Below are 24,706 nucleotides of genomic sequence, written 5' to 3'. Positions count from 1 at the left end.
GTATGGTTAATTATGTTGATATCATATCTTTGCATGGCCGGTGCATTTTTAATTTTATATGTACGGCTTTTGGGTTGAAGACACAAAAGAGATATCCCATAATGAATTATTATATGTACTCTTAGAGGTTCTGTAGTAAAGGCTGCCTTTCTTATAGTATGTTTAAAAATTCACAGACTAGTTTTAAAATACCTTAAAAGTAAATTTGTGTACACCATTCATCTGACTTCCCATTTTGAATAGTTTGAAAAATGTTTTTGATTGAGAGGGTGTAGCATTTTTGTTACATTTCTTACCTCTTTCTTCGCGGTAATACAAAATAGCGTAAAGAATACAAGGGACGCAAGTAGTACCTGTTATGTCAAACTGTTATGTCTTTGTTATGTCAACTTCCAAAAAGTATCATATCCTCTAAACATGAATTGTGATGGCATAAACACTACGTTGTTATGGTTTTATTCCGCATTCCCTCGTGATGTTCATTTCATCTTAGAATTATATAAAAAGAATAAAACTAACGGTGGAGTCTTGTTATGTGTACTTTCTCTCTGATATAGAAACGAATTATTATGGACTCCTCTGGATTGTGCCGCTTCAATGGGCCGTGTAGAAACAGTCGATCTTCTACTTGACAAAGGGTGCATCATGGATTCCTTGACGAAAACAAAAGTATATACATAAACGTTTGATGCATTAGTTTTCTATCATTACGTTTGATTATTATTTATTTTCGGAGGAAAACTGATATATTCAAAAATGAGACATTCGACGTGACTTCTTAATGATCTACAAAGAGACGACGTCTCATAGAAATGTACAAAATAACCTTGCTCTGCGTATTGTTGTCTAGTCATATCGGGCACGTTTTCAAGATGTGATATTATAATTTGTAAAACACTAGTTCCCAATAAAACACCAATTCTTTGCATAAAAATTCTTTGTATAACGACACGAAGCATTTATAGCGTGTAACGGTTCAAATTCTGTCTTTTGAGTGTTAATTACAATTGTGTGACATATATCTCCAGGATTATTGTCCATTCAGACTCACATTGTCATGTTCTAGGACAGTGCCAACTAACTTTTTTTTTTCTTGAAACTTGATATTTGCCCAGAAACAAGTGAGACCGTATTAGCTAGAGTATCGAACCATCACAAAAGTTATTATTTCCATAATTTCAATGGTAGCTTTTCTCCTTAAATATTCCAATTGTTGGCAGAGTGGGTGTTAAGAACATTTCGTCACAAGACAGTTTCACATACCGTTACAGAACACCCCTCTTCACTTGGCGTCTGCAGCTGGCCATTCAAAAGTGGTTGAAACATTGCTAAAGCGTGGAGCAGATATTAAAACGTGTAATTTTCGTGGAAGAAACTGTCTTGACCTTGCCATTGAAAACAATCAGAAGTAAGATATGCGGTATTGTTGTTTTACGTCAACATTATGATGTCAAGTTGCTTTTTATGTACTAATATACAAGCCCGTTAACACTTGCAAGGACGACGTATTTCTGTCCGAAAGCAGTTCTGAGTGAGTTTGTTTGTATAAATTCTGTCACTGCTTCCGCTACGATGATGCACTGTACATTATTTATTGTCATGTAAGACATTTGCCTTCAAGCTATATATTGAGGGTTGGTATCTATAAGTATATCATTGGATCACGTTCACGTTTGTAAATATACTGTTTTAATAAATGTCGTAATGTTTTGTTTAACATGCCAGAGAAGCTGCACTCGCAATCATCGCTCATGAAGACTGGAGAGACGCTATGCATAATACGACTAAAGTCGAACAATCAGATATGTTTGAGACACCCATGAGGAAAATGATCAAGAAAATGCCGGGTGAGTTTTTCTTGTAGCAGTTTGCAAGTACGGGTGCCGAAATTAATAACGTTTGTAAACACAAATTTGTTCGAATAATTTGCAGTTATAAAATCAGCAAGTAAGCCAAAATGTATGCTGGTGGGTAATCATTTAGCAATGTTTTCGTCAGCGTCACGAGATCGATGTAACAGGAAAATGACAAATGTAGACAGTTGATATTTAAATGACATGTTAAGCAGACTACCAACCGGTAGTGTATTATCACATAATTTAAGGTGGAGCTGCCAACACAGTTTTTTCAAAGCAATATTCCTCATCAAAGATGAAAAGAAAACCCCCTCATACTATATATTTTCAAAAGTAGAGACTCTACAGTTTAGTATGGTAGCAATAGTTCACTCGGAGGATGAAGCAGGGTTATCTGTAAAAATTAATTTAAGTCAAAAACTTGACACTATACTTCACTTGAAAAAAGAGTATATGTAGAAAAAACTACTTTTGTATTTTGCTTTATTTATCCTCATTCAAAAATGGCACGGGTTGAAAGACTGATACTCAAAGAGGTTATTAAAATCGTGATTGGCAAAATTAGTTCAAAAAATTAGACTCAGCCAGAGTGGAGTTAAAATTCTTTGGAAATCTTGAAATTTGGAGAAGAAAGATGCCTGAAAATAAGGTTATTTGCATACATTTGCATAAATTAACACCTTTATCACGTCACTTTCGACTGCTTTAATTTTGGGTTTACAAATTAATTGCAATTGAATGAATATTTGCAAAACAGTGATTTTTGAGCAAAATACAAGCCATTTGGAAAAATGTATTCCAAGAATAATGTCATCGTGGTAGATTTTAAGATAGACTGTCGAAATTATTTTACAAACGTTTGCAATGAGATCATTTATCCAGTCGTACGCTCTGTGCATTTAGAAATGGATTACGTAAACATAAGTTCCGTACTTGCTACGTGTAATGATGATACAGTGATTTGACAGCACTGGCATTTCTATTGTCGCGCTCGTATTTAGGGGAATTACGAGTTGAGGTACCAGGCTGGATCGTAATGCTTTCAGTAACTGAAGCTAACACACCAAGATGTAGATTGCAGCACAACCTTTGATATTTATTCAAGATGGCAAACGTATCGTTCAACGTCTCAGGTCTGATCTGCCTTGTACATTCGCCAGAAAGTTATATATCTTTTATAAACCTACATAACTACAAAATTTTCATCCTGCGATGGTCAACACGTCACGTGATAAATTTCCCTCCAGACTTTGATTGTTTCGTAAGATTAAACAAGATCACACCATGGAATATCCCGTACTCGATTGTTCTCACTCAAATTTTACAAATAATTAAAGTATGACGCTATCTCCTATCTCCTCGTACGATCTTGAACCCACCTTTACCTTAGCCTCGTGAGGGACGCTTCAAGGTAAAATCTCAACAGGGGCGGGGTTTTACAGTATGTCAGTTATGATTTTTTCGGCATTGCGAAGTCGAATCAATGTTGGTGAAAAGAAAACATGTTTTGAACAGCTCAGCACTACTGAAACGTGAGAGTTTTACCATTCACAGTTTACATCTGATTACATTCGTCAAACTATTCTTTCACTAATAGTGAAATCCTCTGCCAATTTTTGATTTTTATTATTAAGAATTACGCAAAATTACAATAAGGATCTTCACTCGTGTTGGTAAATTTTATCTTACGTCAGCAGTGCAATTTGGTTATTATCCGGTATATTCGAAGGCCTATAGTCACATTCATATAAGCATTGTACGCTCAATGTTTCATATTATGATTTCCCTGCTTGCTTCCTCCGTCTTGACTCGCATAAGCTACGTTGTCATTCTCACTATTTCCTTTTCAAGAATAACTGAACTCTTCTACATTCTGGCCATCAATCAAAATTGATTAAATCGTCGTGCATTAGGTTTGGCTCGAGTGAATAGAATAAGGCTATTTCCCGAATAGGGTCACTCAATATTATTTGTTTAACACCTTATTTAATTTTGTCACTGAAAAATTAGGCAGTCATATTTATTCACTCCTCTTGGTCGCAGGCTACACCACTGGCTTTAACGTAGTCTAATGCGCACACAGCGCTCTCAAAGTTACAAAGTACAGTTTAAGATGTCTGGGAACTAAACGGTAACTGGAAACGTAAAAAACGAATCACATCATACATTTTGGACGATATGTGTTACAAACATTGTACCATTTCCTGCTTTTACCAGTCGACTTAAAGCAGCTTGCTAAGAATGTACCGCTTGGCAAGCAGCTTTTACAGTTGAAGCCATTATTCTTAATTACCAACCAATTTAGCTAGCCATATACCAATATACCAAGGGAACTTCCAAAGCCAATTAAACTGTCTTTTCCTATCTGGAACGGCAAGATGAGATACCAGTGGTTACTTTGAATAAATAATATGGCATGCTTAAAAATATTATTGATGAGCCTATTTAATGTTGGAAATTTCTACGGGGGTTTAATGTTGTGCAAAAGGAAAGCAAGTTTCATCAATAGAACGCTTAATTCCTACATGTTATATAAATTTGTTTATTACAATATATAAATATATAGTAAAATATATTTGATTCTTTGCCATTCTATAGGTATCGCTACAGAAGTCCTGAACAAGTGTATGACTGAAAACAAGAAAGATCCAACCGATCCAGGATATAACATCACATTTGACTTTTCCTTTATTGATGACACTTTCTTTGATTTCGAGAAATATGAAGGTTAGTTATTTGACCAAAAACGTTGAAACGTAAACTTTATAGCAGGAGCAATTCTTTTTTGCCCACTACCTTACCACTTACCACTACCACTATGTTGCATTTGTAATTTGTTTTTATTCGAATGTGCATTGCATTTATTTGTAGTTCCTCACCAAGGGATGAAAGGACCATATAAACACATGCATCGTATATCTCTAGATATCGCCACAAGTGTGATCTCAGTCTCTCTTTTACTTTTGCCACAATGATATTTGGTTTCCTTGGCCACTTGGTACAGTGAAGTCTCAGAAAATCTAACCTCCTTCGTTCTCAATTATGCCTTCTGGTGTGTGCTCATACAATTTTGTTGCTCTCTGAAACCAAGACTTTCCACAGAGCTACCAATGGACATGCCTGGCCAAATAGCCATGCTTTCATTTGTATTTTTTTTCGGGCAAGCTTACTAAATTCGCTCACTATATGCGAGATTGTAACATATTTCATCCCAAAGAAAGAAGTGAGTCATCACTCTTTTCAATACGGAACTCGAAGTAATTAGTCGCGATTGCTGATTGCCTGTTACTGGGCAAGGAGTATGAACGCCTCAGTGTATCTAGCAAAATCATATTTTCTCAGCCATTTCAGGTATTAGACAGGTTTATCTACATGTTTTACGTGAACGTGAATGTTTAACGTCACGAATTTGTGGGATGATGTGATCAACTTGTGTGTACGTTCTTGACGTACATGGAGCCGGCGTCGTGTATTTACGTTGAGACAGCTGTTTTCACGTAATTTGTAATGAAGTAAATTTATTCTCACCTTTAAATAGCAAAACATGATATAAACTGTGAATCATTTATTCACGTTGTTAGTTGGATATGTGATAGTGACATACTTAAAGATATTCATGTGTTTTGGTTATTTTTCTGTGAAATTTCTTCGTCGATTCGCGGCATACCGGGTAACCATTGAGCTATATCTGCGATGCGGAAAGACTACGGGACCCGAGCCGAGCCGAATCACATTGTTTGCGCGCGCCAACCGAACGGGTGAAGTAACGCGCAGCCAAAGGGATTTTGCACTTGAACGTGTAGGCCAACGCCAATGTGGATTCTACGCGTTCATGTTCACGTAAAACGTGTAGCCAAACCTGTCCTTTATTCTGATCTTTTCCGTCTATGTCCAAAGCGTGTTGCTCATGCATTCTCTTTGCAGGCCATTCATTTTTGGTTCTCTTCGATTTACTTAATCTTTCGGATTTACAAATGTCCTCAAATATTCGATTTACAGTGCCCTATCTTATTGTGATGATGCTTGAATTCGATACTTTCATAAATACTTACCGTTTATGCGGGCTCAGTATATTATCGGTGATATTCTCTGATCAATTTATCAGCATACAAGAATGGAAGTATTCCATCTCTTGTGGACGACACGCCAGAAGAAGAAAAACTGATGGCAGACGCAAAACCTTACACCAATAATGCCTCATTTCTGAAAAGAAATCACCCTTTAACACTTATGGTAAGATATTAATTAACTGCGTGTACAATGATTGCCAAAAAGAAAGGCGATGGATATTATCCGAACAATTCCTTAAACTAAGGCATAGGTAAACTAAATCAATATCACAGACAATAACGCAATTCCCTTTTTCGATAACTGACCAAAATGTGATGGTCTTTGCATACGCGTATTACTTGTGCCTTTCTTTTTGATTGATATGGGTGAACAGTGAAGATCGAGCCTTCAGTCAGTGCTTTCCTATATTCCTAACAAATCATCGACAATCTTCCAAACTATTGCTTTGTTTCAATACATCGATCTTTTTTGTTCCATCTTTGCAGGTCAAATACGAGCAGAATTCTATCATAGGACATCCCGTTGTCAAATCACTTATACGCTATAAGTGGAAAGCATACAGCAGATATGTGTATTACACCGGAATGACTGTCTATTTTATTTTCGTACTCTTTCTGACCGGATATCTGCTATCTACACCCCCACCGTATTATTTCCGTGAAGACAATGCTACCAATGGTACTCTTGTATGGTATGCGAATGGTGAAGCTAAGTATGGTCAAGAAGCCGAAAACTACATAAGACCAAATATCACGAAGTTTTGCAAGTGGTTCGTGTGTTTGTTGGGCATTCTAGGACTTTTGACAGAGGTAGACTACAAACTTTATTTTTCTTCTAGATATTATGCCAACACCAGCTTTTGCTGCTTAACTAAAGGGGCATACTCCTATATTCGAAAATTTGACTTGTTATAACTAACCTACACATTCCACATTACCTTTGGCATATACATATATGAAGGGTGCCACATGAGGGGCACGATGCAATTCACTTTTTCCAGAATAAATCTTTCTTAAACAGATTTGAGTATTTTGTGTTTACAGGTACCTTGGCAATTGCTGTCTGTTCTGTGCTGTTTTTGTGTCTGTGTTGGTAGCAAGTGACCATATATTAACGAATTTTGACCTGTTGTAGTTGGATTCTGGATTGGTATGATTGCGATTATTTTAGAACATCCTCCAATTCCACCCAAGCGAACAATTCGGGTAACCCATAGGGACATACCGTAATTTCATACGGAGAAAACACACATATTCACCTCTGCATATAATTTTGACGGAATTTTCATGAACAATTCATTGATGAAATACAGAAATATTCCTTTCATGCTGCTCAAAGAAATCAGCGAAATTCGGGGCATTGGAACATATTTTCTGATAGAGTGCTGCTTAGTCTTCGATATTTTATTAGATAAAGCTCATGTGAGAAGGGTGTTTGCACCCTTTTGCAGTTATGTAAGTTGGGTGACGTTTTCTCAAATATTCGAAATACTTCTTTCGCATTTTAGCATGAGCATGCATTTCCCGTTTAATTAACACGGATGTAGACATTCAGATGGTGATTCGAATTACATGATACATAATGTGCGTGTTAACAATATGGCATTATTGAAGGATTAGGGGAAACACGTACCTATATATCCCTATGCCGAGAAAGAAACCCCATAATTTTATCATGGGTATTTATCTGTTCATTTTTAGATTTTCCAGGCATGTATAAGACGATTGGACTACATATCGTTTGAAAACATCCTGGAATGGCTCACATATTCGTTCAGTCTCCTCCTTGTATTCGATTTCAGTCCAGAACAACGGATTACTGGACTTAGAAATGTATGTATCATTCAATTTATTTATTTTGTGATAACATATTACCTCTAACCTACTTAGATCTCATACATTCTGATCTGAACTTTATGTGTGCTGTTTCAGTCATGGCAATGGTGCTTAGGTGCTCTTGCGATATTCTTTGCGTGGATGGAGATGATCATTTATATCAGGAAAGTGGCGTACTATGGAACATTTGTGGTCATGTTTACAGGTAAATGATCTTTCTCCATCTGATTGTCTCACAGACATTTTGCTCTTTTGCTTGGACGACCAGAACGCTACTGTTATTCGAAACCTATCTGCTCTGATAAAAGCGTACCTAGTCCCCGACATCAAAGTTCAAGATAGAGTGGAATGCTATCGACTCTATGAACCTCTTTGCTCTATAAGTTGATAGTTTTTTTAACATTTGAAAGAAGATGCTACATTACATAGAACGCGAAAAGCGTACAATTAATATGATACAGTAGTGCCTTCTTCAATATTTCAATGGTGACGTATAATACAGTTCATAGAAAAAGCTTTCACAATGGCTTTTTCCCGTGCAGTGTTTCACTGAAATGGAATAGTTGTTCAGAGGGCATGAATCGATAAAGGGGTAGAATTCAGGAAATGTTGAATTATACTATGTAAATTCGCAATTGTCCAGACTTCAAAATATGTCATACGGTTTATCTAAGGTACAACAGTATAGCTAAATCAAGTTCCGTGAAAGTTTCTATCACTTGTAATCTTATATCCGATAAGATGTCGTTCCCGACGTTTCAGAGAGGCATATTTTATACGAGAGGAGATTCTGACGTTTGATTTAGTTTTAATGAACCAAAACTGTATTTTAAGCTGTTTCTTCATTAACAATAATGTATTCGACAGTAGGGATCTGGTTTCCATCTAGACAGCCTTGTTCATTAAGATTAGGCATTGTTGACGTGATAGTGGTTAATACAATCAATTATTTACTGCATTCAGACAGGAAAAAAATGGAAACGTTTCTAATTTGCTTAAGTAATGCCAACACTTGCACGATGACCTTCCTATTGTTATTCTAGATCCCCATTTTGAAAGAGAATGGTTAAAAGTTTCCCTTAGGAAGTTTGAGCACAGTTGAATAGTCCAAATTCCAATGGTTTGATAACTTTACTTTTAAAATTTTCCAATAGTTGTGCCCATTTTCGTATTCCAATATCAGTTAGATAGTAACACAGGATGGCAAAGACAAGATCGTACTTCGTTACCCGGCCAAAAGATAGTGTTCGTGAAAGTAATATAAAACGAGCCAAAGGCAACGTTATCATACATATTTACGTCTTGTCCACCAGCCCGTGGGCTGGCAACAAATCTTGATCTCGCTTGTGCTAGCATGTGATTTGGTTACGCAAACAACCCCCCGCTTCGTCCTGCATGAATACGCTCATGTGTCATAACTCACTGTTATGAAACGCTCTCTTTCTTTGTCGATGGCCATACCTTAAGTTGATAATCAACTTATAAATAGAAAGAGGAAATTTTGTTCTTAGGTTCACTTGTACCTGCCAAACAAGTGCAATAGAACTTCAATGATTTAGCTGTAGGTAAGAACTGAAGAATTGAAGCAATTGCAAAACAGAAATTATATCATTTTTTGTGCAGGACAATCTATCATGCTAGCATTAAAATTCCTTTCAAGCCCTTCGCCTATTCTGTTCAAGTTGTCCTGTCCATCCTACGATATTGCAAGACGTCATTGCAAAAGGGCTGTGTTTTCTATACCACCTCTCAATCAGGTCTCAAAACCTGAGGTGTCAAAAGATTTGTGATATATGTTCTCTATATTGGTAATTTGGTATGATGCTTCTACTCTAAATTATATAAACCTTATTTTCTTTTATGTAATCAGATATGTTAAAGACGTTCGGGCGTTTTTCTATAATACTGTTTCTGTTCCTGTTGGCATTCAGTCTAAGCTTCTACTCACTACTGATGAACCAGGTATGGTTATATGCCACTACTTTGAATTCCTCCATTATTGCTCTTTTGTAACATTTCTACAAAAACAAAGGAGTCACAGAAAATGATTGCCACTCTCCATCAATTTTACGATGTGGCCGACAACAAAAGTAAAAGGCTTTGAGAAACAGATATATTTCAGTTTGCGAAATGCAGGAATTGCACTGTAATCCTAATCTTGTTATTATTATCTTATGATAGTTCGATTGAACTTTCTGTCATTTTTGTACAACTTACCCAAGGAAAGCATGATCTACTGGCACCAAGATAGTGACATATTGTGTGACAGTGTGATGTTATGCGTGCAATACATGTTGATGTGGTGATTATTAGCGTAAACAATGTGGCCGCAACTCACACTGTGGAAAAGAACTGTGTGACTGGGGCAATAAAGTGCCACTTTCTCACCAATGCTGAGATTCTACTGATCTCTTACGGCTACAAGGTGAGAAATTTCGGTTCTCACATATTGTGAGAACTGATTTGCAGCCCAATTATCATCGAATATAGGGGAAATTCTCACTATTCTCTGTTGAGACTTAAGTGATAGTTCGGGCTAAAACAATGACACAATACATTTTATATTATCGAAGAAAATCAGACTGCAATATAGTCCTTACCATATGTTGCTGACCATGAGAATTTTTCACCTGGTGTTGGTAATAATGACAACAGAGTCTAACTTTTGGTGATAAAGTGGCTCTTTCTCATCCAAGTCACAGATTTTTTTCCATTTTGTCATCACACCATAGAATGATCAGGTTTGAATGAAATCTTGATTAAGATTACATGCGACCAGTTTGACTGCCACTGCATATTAATAACTATATTGTTAATTAAATGTATAGATATGATCTTTTATGAGAAGAATGATAATACCAAAGTTTCGAATATTTGTGGTTTAGCTTTAATATAAGATAGAAGAAGAGCAAAACAGCACATCTTTAGGGCACATCCGGGACAGCAATTGCATGATGATAGTTTGTACTGCAATATGCTTGGTTTGGTCAGGTTATGCCAAAGACTTGATTTTTCATGAAACTTGATATAACTGGCGTATTTTGGAATGCCAAAGAAGGGAAGCAAGTGCATCACTTGTGAGAATATTGGATGATTCAGCTAATGCAGGAAGGGAAATAGGCTTATTTTGCACGGGAATATAAACAATCACTCATGTTAAAATGTTAGCCTCACAGCGTAAGCCATCAACGTAACCCTAGTTGCTGAAAAGGGCAGCTGAAGCCCTGTGGTAAAAGGGTAAGTAAAGGTCACATGCTGGGTGACTAACCCTGTATAGAAATAAGGTCTCCCATGATCAGCCAGTTCCTCCGGTTAGATCGTTTTTATCTTTCTTCAGTCTACTTTTAGCTCATTTGGATATGCCCTAATGAAAACCTTTGTAATGTTGGCTGGAGAATTTGATTACAATGATATATTTCATCAAATTGGTTATCTGGAGCAAGATGAATACGATAAAGAATCATCTGAGTATTTTGAAAAGGTGGTCTGGTATGAAGGTGTAACATACGTTATCTTTGCAATATTCATATTCATCGCAGCGATACTAATTATGAATCTTCTGGTAAGTTGTTCTTTTCCCAGAGTCATAAGATAAATAATGTCATTTTAAGACAATTAATCTATACCATCGTGTGTATTGTAAAGTTTAAATGAATATAAAATAGCCCATATGGCTTCTCTTCATTTCATTTATCGAGTAAAAGCTATGGTAGCTCCTAAGCAACTTTGCTTGATATCCTATGCATATATTGTGATTGTAATCATAGCGTTCAAAATTGTTTGAAATTGAGTCAACGACAACATTTATGTTCCTAGTAGCTACTTTTTCTTGCAGACAGGATGGACACATAAGAAATTACATTGTGTTGTACTCTTCCAATGAATCCAAAAAAGCAGGAAAAATGTAATTGCTGATATGTATATTTAGTACCAAGCTGCCTGGGCTCAGGTACTGCACAGTGCATTTGAAAATAAGAAACGATGTTTTACCACTGAACTGACGCACAATACTGTAAATTTCCCATAATCATTGCGATTTGTATCCTCAGAGATTCACCAGAGAAGTCTACCAGGTCTCCCATGTGTAGGCAAATTCATAGAGCAGCTGTAAAAATTCTGAAACCGTGCTTTTAAGGACACCATTCTTCTCAATGCCATTTTAAATGATTCGGAAAATTATGCAAGATTGAGTGAGGAGATAGCAATTTTGTAAATTTTCCACTGATGTGTCTTCAGCCATCCAGAATAATGTGATGGAAAGTAGGGAGACCAGTTGCACCGGTTTTTTTAAACAAAAGGATATTGATTTTTTCCAATGGAAATGACAGAAGAATTTGCGTTCTAAGTTTTCTCAGAGAATGACCCCTTCAGTTCGTTATAACTTGCTGCCTGAAAAGTATGGCATTTGTAGTACCTACAAAACGTGACTTCCATAGTTGTTTAATGGGTATTTGGAAACTTTTGCTGAAATTTCTAAACGTACTTTTACTTAATATTATTTATCAATTATTCCGATGCTGCAGATTATTGTTTGCATACCAAAGTGAAAAAGTTATAAGAAAAGTAACATTCATTCAAGGATACAAATCAAAGATAATTGTGGGTAATTTATTGTACTGTGTGATGTGCTAGAAACTCTAGAATACTTTCTGTAGGATCTTCATGTAAGCATAGTCACATGTAACACAGAAGATATGTTCATGAATTTAAGTTATGCCATTAGTAGTATATCATTTGATGATCCTGACTGGCTGACTTCACTTTACAGATGAAACTTGAAAGTGATCGAACATTAGAAAGTGTTTCAACGGGTCAAGTGCTTACACGTGTGCTATGTTGACTTTAGAAGGATCCCTGTTAATCTAAAACAATTGCAAGGAGCTATGATTTATCACTCTGTTCTATATATAGTGCTCATTATACTCGTGTATATTTCAAATGTGAATGTTAGCAAACTACCACTAGTCTATACACATGGTGTCCATCTTAGATTGGTCTTGCTTTAGACGATATCAAAACTGTACAAGAAAAGGCAGAGTTAAAGAAGCATGCTTTGCAGGTTTGTATGCGTCATATGTAGTATACGTAGTATAAGTAGTAGTAGTAGTAGTAGTAGTAGTAGTAGTAGTAGTAGTAGTAGTAGTAGTAGTAGTAGTAGTAGTAGTAGTAGTAGTAGTAGTAGTAGTCAAACAAATCAATCGTATAATCTGAAATTTGACTATTTACAAAATATGTTCTTCGGCAATATATATCGAAATATATTACATAGATTCATAAAACGAAAATGAATAAATCAATAAAATGTCAAATATAAAAATCAATAAAAATCAATAACAAATGTCAGTTCATCCACAGTGTTAACAAAGTAATAACAATGAATCAAATATTGTATGCCCGGTAGTAGGCTGGACGAGGGACATAGAGTTGCCACCAGTAGCATCCAATCTTAAAATTTCTTTAACGATAGGACTGACTGCCAAAGGTCACGATCTGTAATTGTTACAAAGAGATAAGAAACTCTTTGCATCAAACTTCGACCGATCAGAAGATGCCGTGAGGAATACGATGCCCGGGATTCAAAGACGACAATGACCAGAAAACTGGGAACTGACAGTGTGTGAACAATAGAAACTTCCTCATTGAGTAAAATGACAAACAAAAAGATTTGGAAACGTCTGAAATATTTTCAAGAATTCAGCAAAATAAAAAAAAACCGAATTAAGTTAACGCGAAAAGTTTAGAGTACCATCTGCATTCACTGAACGAAGGGCAGTAGGGGGCCTATTGATCGTCCAGGTATTTTTGAAGGTTTCAAGTGGTTCTCGTTCTTGTTTTCATCCATCTTTATTTAATGCTTAAACATAAGCAAAAAAAAAAAAACATCATCACCAGAAAAGCATAAAAACTTATGACAATTATTTGACAAAGAATGTGTCATAAATACATAAAAATACACGAAAATCACAACAAACTGATGCTCTCTGGTCAAGTCCACAGACCACACTTAATAGTTCCTCGGACTCGGTTAAAATTATATGGTGACAGATCCTTCTCCTATTCTTCATCAATTCTATGGAACAAACTACCATCTCATATTCGATCAGCTCCCGACATTTCGCACCTTCAGATCAAGCTTAAGACTCATTTCTTAAGAGAGCTTACCTATGACCTTGTTAAAGCGCAAGTGAACATTGCCGAAAGATAGTAGGCGCTATGTGAATTATTTATCGTATCGTATTGCGGCATAAGACACAAACTTCGTAAACAAAAAAGACACTACGTCAGCAAGATACCAGTAGCATATACTGGTGACTATATAGTCCCAAAAAGACCATTCAAAATACAAGTAATCGAAAACAAAGCAGTTCTTATGTATCAAAGTCGAATGGCTATTATGAATTTCACAGAGAATGTCACCAAGGCCAAATTCATACTAAAAGCATGTAATACCATTAAGGACATACTCGAATTCAAGTCTAAATCTGTATATCTCGACCTACATGTAGTTCCATTATGGATTTATGCGTAATCAGGAAGTATCGTATTCTAAACGTTTATAAAATTTACATATATTCCAGATCGAGTTCGCTCTAGATGTCGAACAGATGTTACCTCTGCAGATGAGAAGGAAGTACTTTAGGAAGACGACAAAGATTTATCCGAATATGCAGCGAAAGGTTAAGAAGATATTCCAAGACTTCATTGGTATGGAATCTGGTACATCTGCGCAAGCTATAGCAAGGGCTCTCAATCCTGAAAAGGTACATTTTTTGCAAAACTTACGTCACCTGCTCTGAAAGAACAATAGTGTGTTTTTCTGTCGAAATTCTTATGTATACACTTCAATTTTGGAGATTTATACACTACTATAATTGTAATTATTACCTTCAATGTCCGCTGTGTCCAGTATGTAACCTGTTTTATCTCACTACAACAGTATATTTTGCCTTCATTCCACGCTTGTACGCCAGAATCTATATTAATTACAACTGAAGGATGTAACCGACAATAAGCTATATCAACACTTTAGACTGGATGTTCGCGAGAAAAACAGGATAGTGAAATTTGTAATATACTACTTCCTACGCAACTATTTTTGAGTCCCGTTATCTAATGGCGTTGATTGAGATATGAAGGGTTTGTCGCGCATCGTGTTGACTTCTTCAGAAACGCCCTATAGTTTATGAATGAAGCCTCTTTACATAATTATTTTAAAATGGATGCGCGTAACGCAACAAGAGTAAAACTTCAAAATTTCTGTCATTTGTAAATTCTGGGAACGGGTATTACCCAATGCAACCTTGGTCGTGCGTACAATCAGCTAGAATTAGTGTCAGTTGCGCTGCGCTAGACGCTTGATTTAGTCTCCTGTCTGGCGCATCACAAATGACACTCATGCTGTAACAATGCAAGGAACAAGCGATAATAGTAAATAAACCCGATTATCATATAGCTTTGATAAAATAGATGCTCAACATTGTCCTTCATTTTTATATGTACCACACTCTTAAAAATCACAAAGAATTGAATATGATCTTTGTCCACGTCAAAAATAGGTGGATATTTAAAAAAAAAACCTTTACAACTTTTCAGAATATATTGCAGACGAAACTAGAACAACTGGAGGAGAATCAGAAAAAACAACTCTCAGATATACAGAATCAGCTTAAGGTCAGTATCAACAATTCACAGCAGTAGAGATTGGACAGAGATGTAGGAGAAGCCTGAATAAGGATGGTCAACGATTTCACACCGTTTCCTTTCCCTTTAAGTCTGTACGTCAGGTGTCATGGCAAAATATACTCTGCCACTAAGTCTGATAGATTTTGTGCTATAATCTATCTGTAAAGGGGAGAGCGCCAAACAATTACTGATCGAATGCGCGGATTTTACTTTTCAAGAAAAGCTCTCAGGGTACAAGGATTTAGCTTCCCTGTGCAAACGTGTAGTGAAGGTACGCAGCACATCCTTCAACTCGACCTTGCTAGCGAAACCAATCAATTTGCCACTGATCTTTTTCCGTATTTTCGAGTGGTCGCATTCACAAGTTTTGTATTTTTCTGTGATTTCAAGAATAATATCCTGGCTTAAAACAACAAATACTAAGATCATGTCACGTTAAAAATTAGTTGCTTAATGGAGATATTTGCTATGTTCTACTTCTACATTTATAGGCAGACATTTTCGCTGCACTTTAAATAGTAGAAAAGCTACTCAATTGATAATTTTAACATGAAAATGTATCTTTAGCTCAACGTGGAATTTTGTCCAAATGAACTTTTTGATCTTAAACTTTGTGAAAGAGAACAGTGATGGTCAAAATTAACGTCCTGGAAAAGCTGACTCAGTTCATTTTGACTTTATTTATGTATTGATAAAACAATGATCTGGAATCTTTCTTTGTATAAGGCCACCTTTCCGTCGCAAGTTAAACATCAGAAGTAGTACATAAAACAGATTGCACCTATCATTACAACTCATTGCAACTTTTCAAGAGTCATTTGTATGTCTAGTATTTGTAGTTGCAAAGCTTGTGCCTAGGTTTACTTGGTATTGCTACCTTGACGGCCATTTATGCAAAAATTATCTCTGTGATGAAGAATAACGTCATTAACAGTATTATTTGTTCAATATTCACACAATCGTTCAACCTCCCTACACTCCTACTACGACCAGTTTCTGTAGAAAGTTCGTCGCTGGACAATCGTTAATGAGAAAGTGCTTTTCGATATTTCTTTCCTTACTTGCTCATAACAATCGGATGTTGTACTGAAAATTATATTGATGTTTCGAGTCAAATACATTATCATATGCACATTTAAAAAGGTTTTGACATTCTGCTTTATGCCTCACACGACTACATATTGTAGAGTCTTGCTCGCTAGTGCTCGTAATATATTGTAGAGCCTTGCAAGTGCTCATAATACCAGGAAATTGGCATATTGGAAGGCATTCTTTTCTGGAGAATTTCTCGTAATTACTACATGCATGTTTTACCGACTTTTCCTGTTACCTAAACAAAACGTATAGAATATAGAAGAAACTAAAATGGTAATTTACAGACATCTGCAGGGATTCAATGCACTAAGACATATTGGAATTTTAGTTTCATAAAGGGTATTAGCTGACAATCAGTGCATGTTTCCTAGCCTTTACTATTCACGTGTAAAGTCATGATGGATCATGAAATGTGGGCTACCTGTCAGAGCTTAGGATTGTGTTGAGTGTGAGCTATGTGACACAAGTACAGTTAACTGACAATACGTAACGAAAGGTTGAAGGTCAATTCTCTTCAAATGGAAATGCATTGTCACTTACATTTTATTTTCATTTCTGATATACATTTTTTCAAGACAAGTAAGAGTATCAAAATCCGAATTGATCATTGTTGAACATAAAGCTTATCAAAAATTCAGTGTACTAAGCACCTGCGTAAACGAAATTTATACATATATGTATTCTACAAGATCACAGCAATCATACTGAAAATATGACTGACCTACAACAGCTAGACATTCTTTCTTTTTGCCTGTTTCAGAAAATGCAAGAGAAGGGAAACCAAGGAGGCAATGACGATGTGTTGAAAGAATTTAAAGACGATTTGAAAGTCCTTGGCGACCGTATAACAGAACAGGGAAACCGCATTGATACACTACTCAAAGCCTTGGTAACAGACCAGGGCATACGCACTGGGACTATATCCATGGCCCCGGGCGTTGACGAGTCAAACACATAGTAGATTTTTCCTACGCTCGAAACAAACACAAAGGCGTTCATGCCAGATTTTATTGAAATTTAGCTCGTTTTCTTTGTCAATAATGTCGAAAATATAACTTGGTAGTTTTGTATACAGTGTTGGCTGTAAAACTTGTCATACTCTGCTCTGCAATCTTGTTGGTGAACAAATATCTTACCTTTCATAGTCACTCTAGGTATAACAATATCATAAACACGCTTGAAATCAATTGCTTTTTGAAAAGGGTCATGTAGGTAAATTCAACCGCAGCGATAATCGGGAGCTTTATATGGAGTAAAGGTAGCATGGGTCCCAACACTTAGGGGAATTACAATTATCTGACACCTGTGTTTGTAGCTAGCATTAGCACTAAGGCATGATACGAAGACTATCATATGTTATAGGTGATAACATGTAGTCAAAATTAATTTGATTTAGATAACATTTAAAGGTAAAAATTGTTTAGTTTGGTTTTGTCGCTAACTATTTTCCTTCAAAGTTTTGTATAGGCAGGGAGCCATTGCAGATTTCACCAATCCTGTCGTCAGTTAAACTAAAGTTTGAGGCCATTTCGGCTTCTGAAGGTTAATTACATGTCTTCGTCAGGATTTGATAAAAGTGTTTCTGGTAGAGTGGCCGAACTGCCCTTTACTACTTAGATTAGATAAATGTTTGCATACTTGTTGTTATTGCAAATAGTTTAACTTTCAAAATCAAACCGCAACCCGTGATATAATTTGTCCAGACATGAAGGGCAGCTTGACTTCTCAAGCATGGTCAAGCCAAAGTATCATTTGAAAATAAAACAACATAAGAACCTGAAATCTTGCAAAGTGAGCAAAGCATTTTACAATCAAAATGTAAGCAAGTTGCCTACCTTGCATGACAGGTGCGAAAATAAAATAGATTGTTTCGTTGTTTGTTATCTCGATTCTCAATGGTCTCCCTGACCATGAGTTGGAGAAGGTAAATACCCTAATATTTAGAGCTTGAAGCAGTAGTCATACCGTGTTTCCTTTATCTAGGATGTCTTGCTTTAGTGTGTCTCTAGTCCTCCAGAGGTTTATGGTTATATTATAATTTATTTTAACCAGTGGTTTTGTCTAGAAGAAGGGAAACCTTTAAATGATTTGTGTCATGTATTTTATGAATTTGACTGTGGCTTTAATTGGTGATGTGAGGGTAAAAGTTGCTATTGAGATACTGTTCGTATATTTGCATACTGTGTGAATTGCACTAACTCTGTAGAGTGCTGTGGATAAAAAATGAATAATATACATCCAGAGGAGTTCACATTGCTTGCCATTATGTCACCAGCTCACATCAAGTTAGCACGTATGACATCATAAAGTCAAACATGTATGAACTTGTTTACGGCAAGACATCATCAATAAAGGTTGCGTATATGCTTTTCTGTCAACGATGACGATGCTGTCACAGCTGTCTCTTTGGTCACTGACGATACTGTATGCTGTCACTGTCAGAGTGTGGCACTGATCCTTTGTTCATGTGTTGTATTGTAATGCCATTGAGTGCCAATGTCTGGTCACACAATTTCACCAATGATATATCACATAATTATCGCTTTCTGAATATTGTTCTAATATTCTGCATTAGCTGGATTTAGATCGTTTCCTCTCGTTGAAAACATGTACATGGGCTACAACGGCTAGTTACGATGATTATCGCGCTCTATATATCGTTTAAATTTCTAAAAGTGGCTAAAGTTAGATCGTTTCCTGCAGGTCAAAACCTTTAAACTAGGTCATTTCAGATATTTATGAGAATTATCGCGTTCTGTATATCTTTATTAATTTGTAAACTGCTGAAGTTTAGATCGACTTACCTCAGAGAAAAATACAATTTTGGATGAATAATGATATTTCGAGTCTCAGAATTTGCAGACACGTCAAAACGTTCGTACTGGTATATAAAGGAACTTCAGTTATTTTCGTTGGGGATGGGTTTCAAAACCAAATGTTTCTACCTTACAAAGAAACGCAGTAAGTATCCGGTTCATATCCATATCCATAATGTTCATATTTATACCATAAATTTAGTGGAGGAAAAGGGTCAGTGGGCTTTTTGATTGGGCAGGAGTTTTGTTAAAAAGCACTTGCGACTTCCTGACATAGATTTCACATCATAACGTGAACTGTCTACCTTTCTAGCAAGTACAACTGAGATTAGTTTTGTTACACCGGCAATGTTCATGTGCAGCGGGTGGTTTTGACCACTAGTACTGACGTACGCGTCTTACCGGGTAAGTAGGTGACGAGGATGCCTTTGTGTGTGACCCTTTCATTTCTGTTTCCAACTTGTAAACTTCACTGGAAAAGGATGAAAGCAATAGTCAGTTTGCTGAATTTGACTGCACTATATGACAGAACTGACATTGTTACACTTTTTGTTTCAAACTTTCGTGGATGCTCATGAGCGGCAATCTTTCTTATTCTTTTCATGAAAGCCGACCGCCATCGAAATTTGAGGGCGGTAGCAGCATTCTCGCCAGTTGTAATTAAGGAGAAATATTATAATTATTGAGCAGCACTGCTTCGCATATTATTACCGGACATCAGGTGGTAAAGTAAACATTATGTTTGGTTATCAACAAACACAGTAAAACTATTTTCCGCGTCGTCGATAACATCTGTCTATGTTAGGTCAAAGTACACCATCGGCCGCATCTTATACAGGTAAAGTCTTCTTTGCCCAGACTGAGAATTCAGCTTATTTCAGGTTGGCATGGCGACAACTTATGGGCAGCATATTTTATTTTTACATTAAAAGTCAAAAGACTATTTCACGTTTTCCATTTGAGATAGCACATGCGAGACCACCCTAGGTCTACTGTGACTGTACATGTGTAGTAGCCATTGAGATAAGAGACCCAAAGTTAGTCTAGGCCAACTATGGTCAACGCTGGGTGGCCACATGCTTTCAATTGAGCGCGCACTCGTCGACTCCCCAAGCCCTCCTGCATCCTTATGTGGAAACGAGATATTTAGAGATCATCACAAAGGTGCCGAAAGCTCCCGCCGGACGAGATGATGCCCGTTGCCAGGCAACGGTGCTTTGAGAAGTACTGGCTGTTGGATATGATTGCGATGGTGTAGATAAAACTTGTGCCCGATGCCGAACATGACGCTGTAGGTCAGGAAAAGCACTCCAAGATTCGGCACAAACGACGAGAAGAGAAGTCCCACCGAGCATAGTGCGCCGCCTGTGGCAGCGACTGCCCTGTGACCGAACCGTGCACTGGCGTAAGTTGCCATCGGAGAAAAACCGAGTGATATTCCATATGATAGCGATCCGACCCAAGCTGGAAAAAAGACATTGATATACGAATTAATTTTACCCATAGGGCGAACTTTTGAGCTGATTTTGTATCTCAGTATCAGAAATGACATATTTTCACATTTTCAAAACGTAGAAAAAAGGTCAGGCATATTTGATTAATCGAATACGTCAAGTATCACTCACATGCGTCTGTTCCCGTTCAGAGTGTACGTGTAATTCGATAGTGATGCGGAATATCACGAGTATAATTATCAAGCAACTATCGATAGATTTTCAGTTTCTCAATCAAATACTGCCTAGGAAATACACGCACCACTATTTCATAAGTAACGAAAGCTTTCACACGGAATAAAAAGTTGTCCCTTCGGACCAAATACGAAAAAAACATCTGCCATGTTGCAGTTGCATAAATGACACGAAACAGACCAGAAAAGAATTATAAAACATCGAACATCTGGGAAACTGTTCTCGAGGCGCCTTTCTACCCTAACAATAGTGCCACCCGATTTTATTTGCTCCATATATCATTTTTCTCCTTACAGTCAACGCAACGATAGTGTCCATTTTGACCTTCAAGCGATAGTAAATACTATGTATTTAAGACCATCGTTTGCACGCTGGCCGATATTCTTTCTTGGTTATGAGCATGGTTGAAAGTTTCCAAGTTGGAGAAAGTTTGAGCGACAATTGTTTTCGAGGAGCCTGCCACCTTAAAAGTATACAGTCATCTGTAATCTAAATATGCCCATATATGGTCAAAGGGACGTTCCTTGGTATTCAAAATGCCCATGTGAGGGCGCTGTTTTTCAAAAGCGGCCACCCACTTAAAATCTGTGATTGGTTAGATTTTCTCTTTCCATAGTAACTGTGGCAAAATTGGAACAGGTGACCTTCAACACCTGCTTTGTACTTCTCCCCTATCCATCCACCATCAACTTCTAAATAAACTACCAAACCAAAAATATACCCATATTCACATTCATAGCAAATCCATCCATTCTGTGGATAACCTCTAGGGTTACATGGCTGTAATTACCTGTTTCAGCGCCACTGTTCTCAAACTGGTCCAAAGAGCAACAAAAAACACCCCGAACGAATGTGAATGCCCAGATTTAAGGTGCATATGACAAAAGATGCAAAACACGCCATCCATGATCGCCCGCCGTCGGTTAAATCGCTTGTCGGCGCATTGGTCCAGCGATCATGGGTTGTCGGTCTCCGTCGCAACATTTTGTTTACTTTCGATCGGTGTACCACCTCGCTGCTCGGTAACTCTTGATGGTTATTTTGTTCGTCATGGCTTAAAAGACTGTTCAAAGGGCTCTTGAGCGACGTGGCCTCACTTTGGCCCTGTCCCTTCCTTGCTCACATCTTTTCCAATAACATCATCGCCAGGCCCCTGTTTCAGACCGCACTCACTATCAGGGCTTGAAGTTTCACCTCACCAACTTCAACTTTTTGCGCTTCTTGTGTCGGGTCATCCGCTATGTTAGCGCTTGACATTTCGCTCACTCCTTCCCTGTTGCGAAGTCACCCTATCATCTCATTTCGTGTGCAAACTACTGCTTCATTCAAGGGAATATTCTTTGTAAGAGGAGCGACGTTGTTCTAAAACCATCGCTCGTTGACGTCCTATTCTGTCGATTGTTCCCTCTGCGTAGAAGCGCTCGACTGTTAAAGGAACCTAACTGTTAATATTTTTGGCAAATGACTGTCTTTGTCATGTGCTAAATCTTTCTACAATTCTTTCCTGATCCACCACATGCTAGGGTGCATTTTAAAACTCTTCGAGAAAGAAAATTTTTCACCGGCTGAGTTTTTCAAAATCCAAAATTTAATTTAGCCCCATAGAGTTAACACAGGAATGGGGCCATTTTCAATTTCAAATATCGCAAAATGTCCAGTAATTTGTTGCGCTAGTTCCAAAGTTTGCGGGGCGACCCCGATTTTTATTGTTCATTTGGTAAGGGAATGATTGAAAGTTTCATTCAGGAAAGGTCTTTTCACTTTCGAGGCGCATACTACCTTAAAATGCTAATACTAGTAATCCGTGCCAAAATTAGCACCCCATATTCTGATGTATGATCATTATTGTTTTCTCATGTGATATAAACGCTTTCTAATACCATGCAACTATTCTCATGCGTGGTCGTGCTTTCTGATCCGCTTTCTGATACCACGGAAACGTTATACGATACCAGGCAAACGCTTTCCGACTCCAAATGCATGATAGTGCAAACAATGTATTATACTGTAGCCCAAATGGGACTAGGTATCCGCGGGTAGGTAACCATTTGCTCTTCTAACGTCGGTTGGCTGGCATATTATCCCCTACTTCGAGGGTACATCGTCCCTTGTTTGGGCTTTATTATATTTATTACATGCCTCTCTTACTTTTCCCTCCAAATATTTTGGTTGACATACAAATGAAAATCAAATGCTTTATTTCCGTGTCAGTCGAAAGTCCGATGAAAAAATAGAACGATCTTCATCATCGAATGAGGTTTATCTATATTTGTCGCATATTTTATTAAAAACTGTATTTCTTATGTACAACGTGTAATTTTATAATTTATAAATCCCGAACATAGTTCAAATGATGCCTATACGGCCAGCTACGTCATCAACAAGTTACCATTGAATCCTAGAGCGCGTGACGTTCGATATAAAAGCCATGTAATGAAGTGTAATGTTTACCATAAAACCTATACTGTGCTGAAAAAATACGAATCAGCATCTGAAAATGAACGCTGCGCAAAAAGTGAATTATTATACGCATCAAATTATTTATGAAAGTAAATAACGAACGCACCAGCAAAGATATAACGGGGATAAATTGTGCTGTTTCAATAACATGGTTTTCAAAAATAGGGTAGGTAAGTCGCAGGGATTTTTTTCCTAAGTATTTTTATTTTAAATATGCACTTTTCAAGGGTTCAGTGCGATCAAACATTCGCCACACATTTCCGGAAAAACGTATCATACATCTATAAAAGGAATAAAAACATAAAGACGTCCTCGTTCCAGCAAAATCAAATGCCAAGTAACGAACACGTGATTACGGGTTTTTTTTACTTCCATGTTTACGTAGCTCTTAAAAGTTAAGGGTTGGCAGGCAAAAAATAGGGTAGGTCCGGTCATCGGAACAGCACATTTTGTTTTCTTTGGCCTAATCCGGTGATAATCAAAGCGTCCGCAGATTAGTAATTTACCCTTGCTGCTTTGGCGCAATAGGCAATCAAACTCATCAGATCGATAATAAACGCAACCTGGTATCTTCGCGTAAGATTGTCAAAGGACAATGAAACAGTAAAGGGAGGAGGGTCGTTGGAACTCTGCTCAAAGGTAGGGACCCATGCGACCGATGAAAACATTGTATCCAGCGTACGTTGGCGATTGGTGAAAATTCAAACATGTTTGTTAACAATGAATATCGTAAAATGTAATTGTTGAAGCTATGTTGACGTGATGCATCTAGATATCATGCACGAAATACATTGTTTGTAAACAAGAAGTCGCACACGCGCAGTTCCAATGACCTCCCTCCCTTAAAGGAGAAATCCTTACAAAACTAGTACTAACGTAAGACCTATACTCAAGGTTAGAAATAGAAATCGTTCTTGGTAATATATATCATAGTCAAAGATATTAAAATAAAATAAACAATAGCAATAAGAAAACTGTACAGAGATCAAGACACTTCTACCCCGCCCCATCCCTGGGGACGGACAAGTAAACTGTCCCCTATAGGGATATAACTCACTACTGCGCGGACTCAAAGGTCACACTTGTTCGATCGGTCGGAAAACCTGACATGGGCTGCCGAACTTCAAATATGTTTGTATGAAATAGGAGAGACACAAGAGAAATTGGTGCAAATGATTTTATTTTAAATGATCCACCGACTT

General features: G+C 37.2%; 2 protein-coding genes across 2 annotated transcripts in view; both read left to right on the top strand.

Annotated features, from left to right (window-relative positions):
* The window catches only part of LOC139141602 (transient receptor potential cation channel subfamily A member 1 homolog), a 151,568-nt gene that overhangs the window by 20,188 nt on the left and 106,674 nt on the right, over nt 1–24,706 (top strand). The window lies entirely within an intron of this gene.
* LOC139142462 (transient receptor potential cation channel subfamily A member 1 homolog) lies at nt 564–18,923 on the top strand. Its single transcript, XM_070712400.1, has 14 exons — nt 564–669; nt 1,272–1,408; nt 1,726–1,847; nt 4,455–4,583; nt 5,962–6,089; nt 6,413–6,736; nt 7,628–7,759; nt 7,859–7,967; nt 9,633–9,724; nt 11,100–11,324; nt 12,753–12,821; nt 14,341–14,523; nt 15,356–15,433; nt 17,301–18,923. The coding sequence occupies exons 1-14, from the start codon at nt 598–600 to the stop codon at nt 17,496–17,498; spliced, it is 1,998 nt and encodes a 665-aa protein (XP_070568501.1). The 5' UTR covers nt 564–597; the 3' UTR covers nt 17,499–18,923.

The sequence above is a fragment of the Ptychodera flava genome, chromosome 10 (assembly GCF_041260155.1).
Source record: "Ptychodera flava strain L36383 chromosome 10, AS_Pfla_20210202, whole genome shotgun sequence".
NCBI classification, from domain to species: domain Eukaryota; kingdom Metazoa; phylum Hemichordata; class Enteropneusta; family Ptychoderidae; genus Ptychodera; species Ptychodera flava.
The sequence above is the reverse complement of the archived record's forward strand: the minus strand, read 5'-3'. Positions and strand labels throughout refer to the sequence as shown.

What these genes read in the sequence shown, in the direction of transcription:
- LOC139142462 (XM_070712400.1), top strand. Translation starts at nt 598, where the DNA reads ATGGGCCGTGTAGAAACAGTCGATCTTCTACTTGACAAAGGGTGCATC. An exon ending in ATTCCTTGACGAAAACAAAA is followed by an intron (nt 670 to 1,271) that starts GTATATACATAA and finishes ATACCGTTACAG; the next exon opens with AACACCCCTCTTCACTTGGC. An exon ending in GGGCTCTCAATCCTGAAAAG is followed by an intron (nt 14,524 to 15,355) that starts GTACATTTTTTG and finishes ACAACTTTTCAG; the next exon opens with AATATATTGCAGACGAAACT.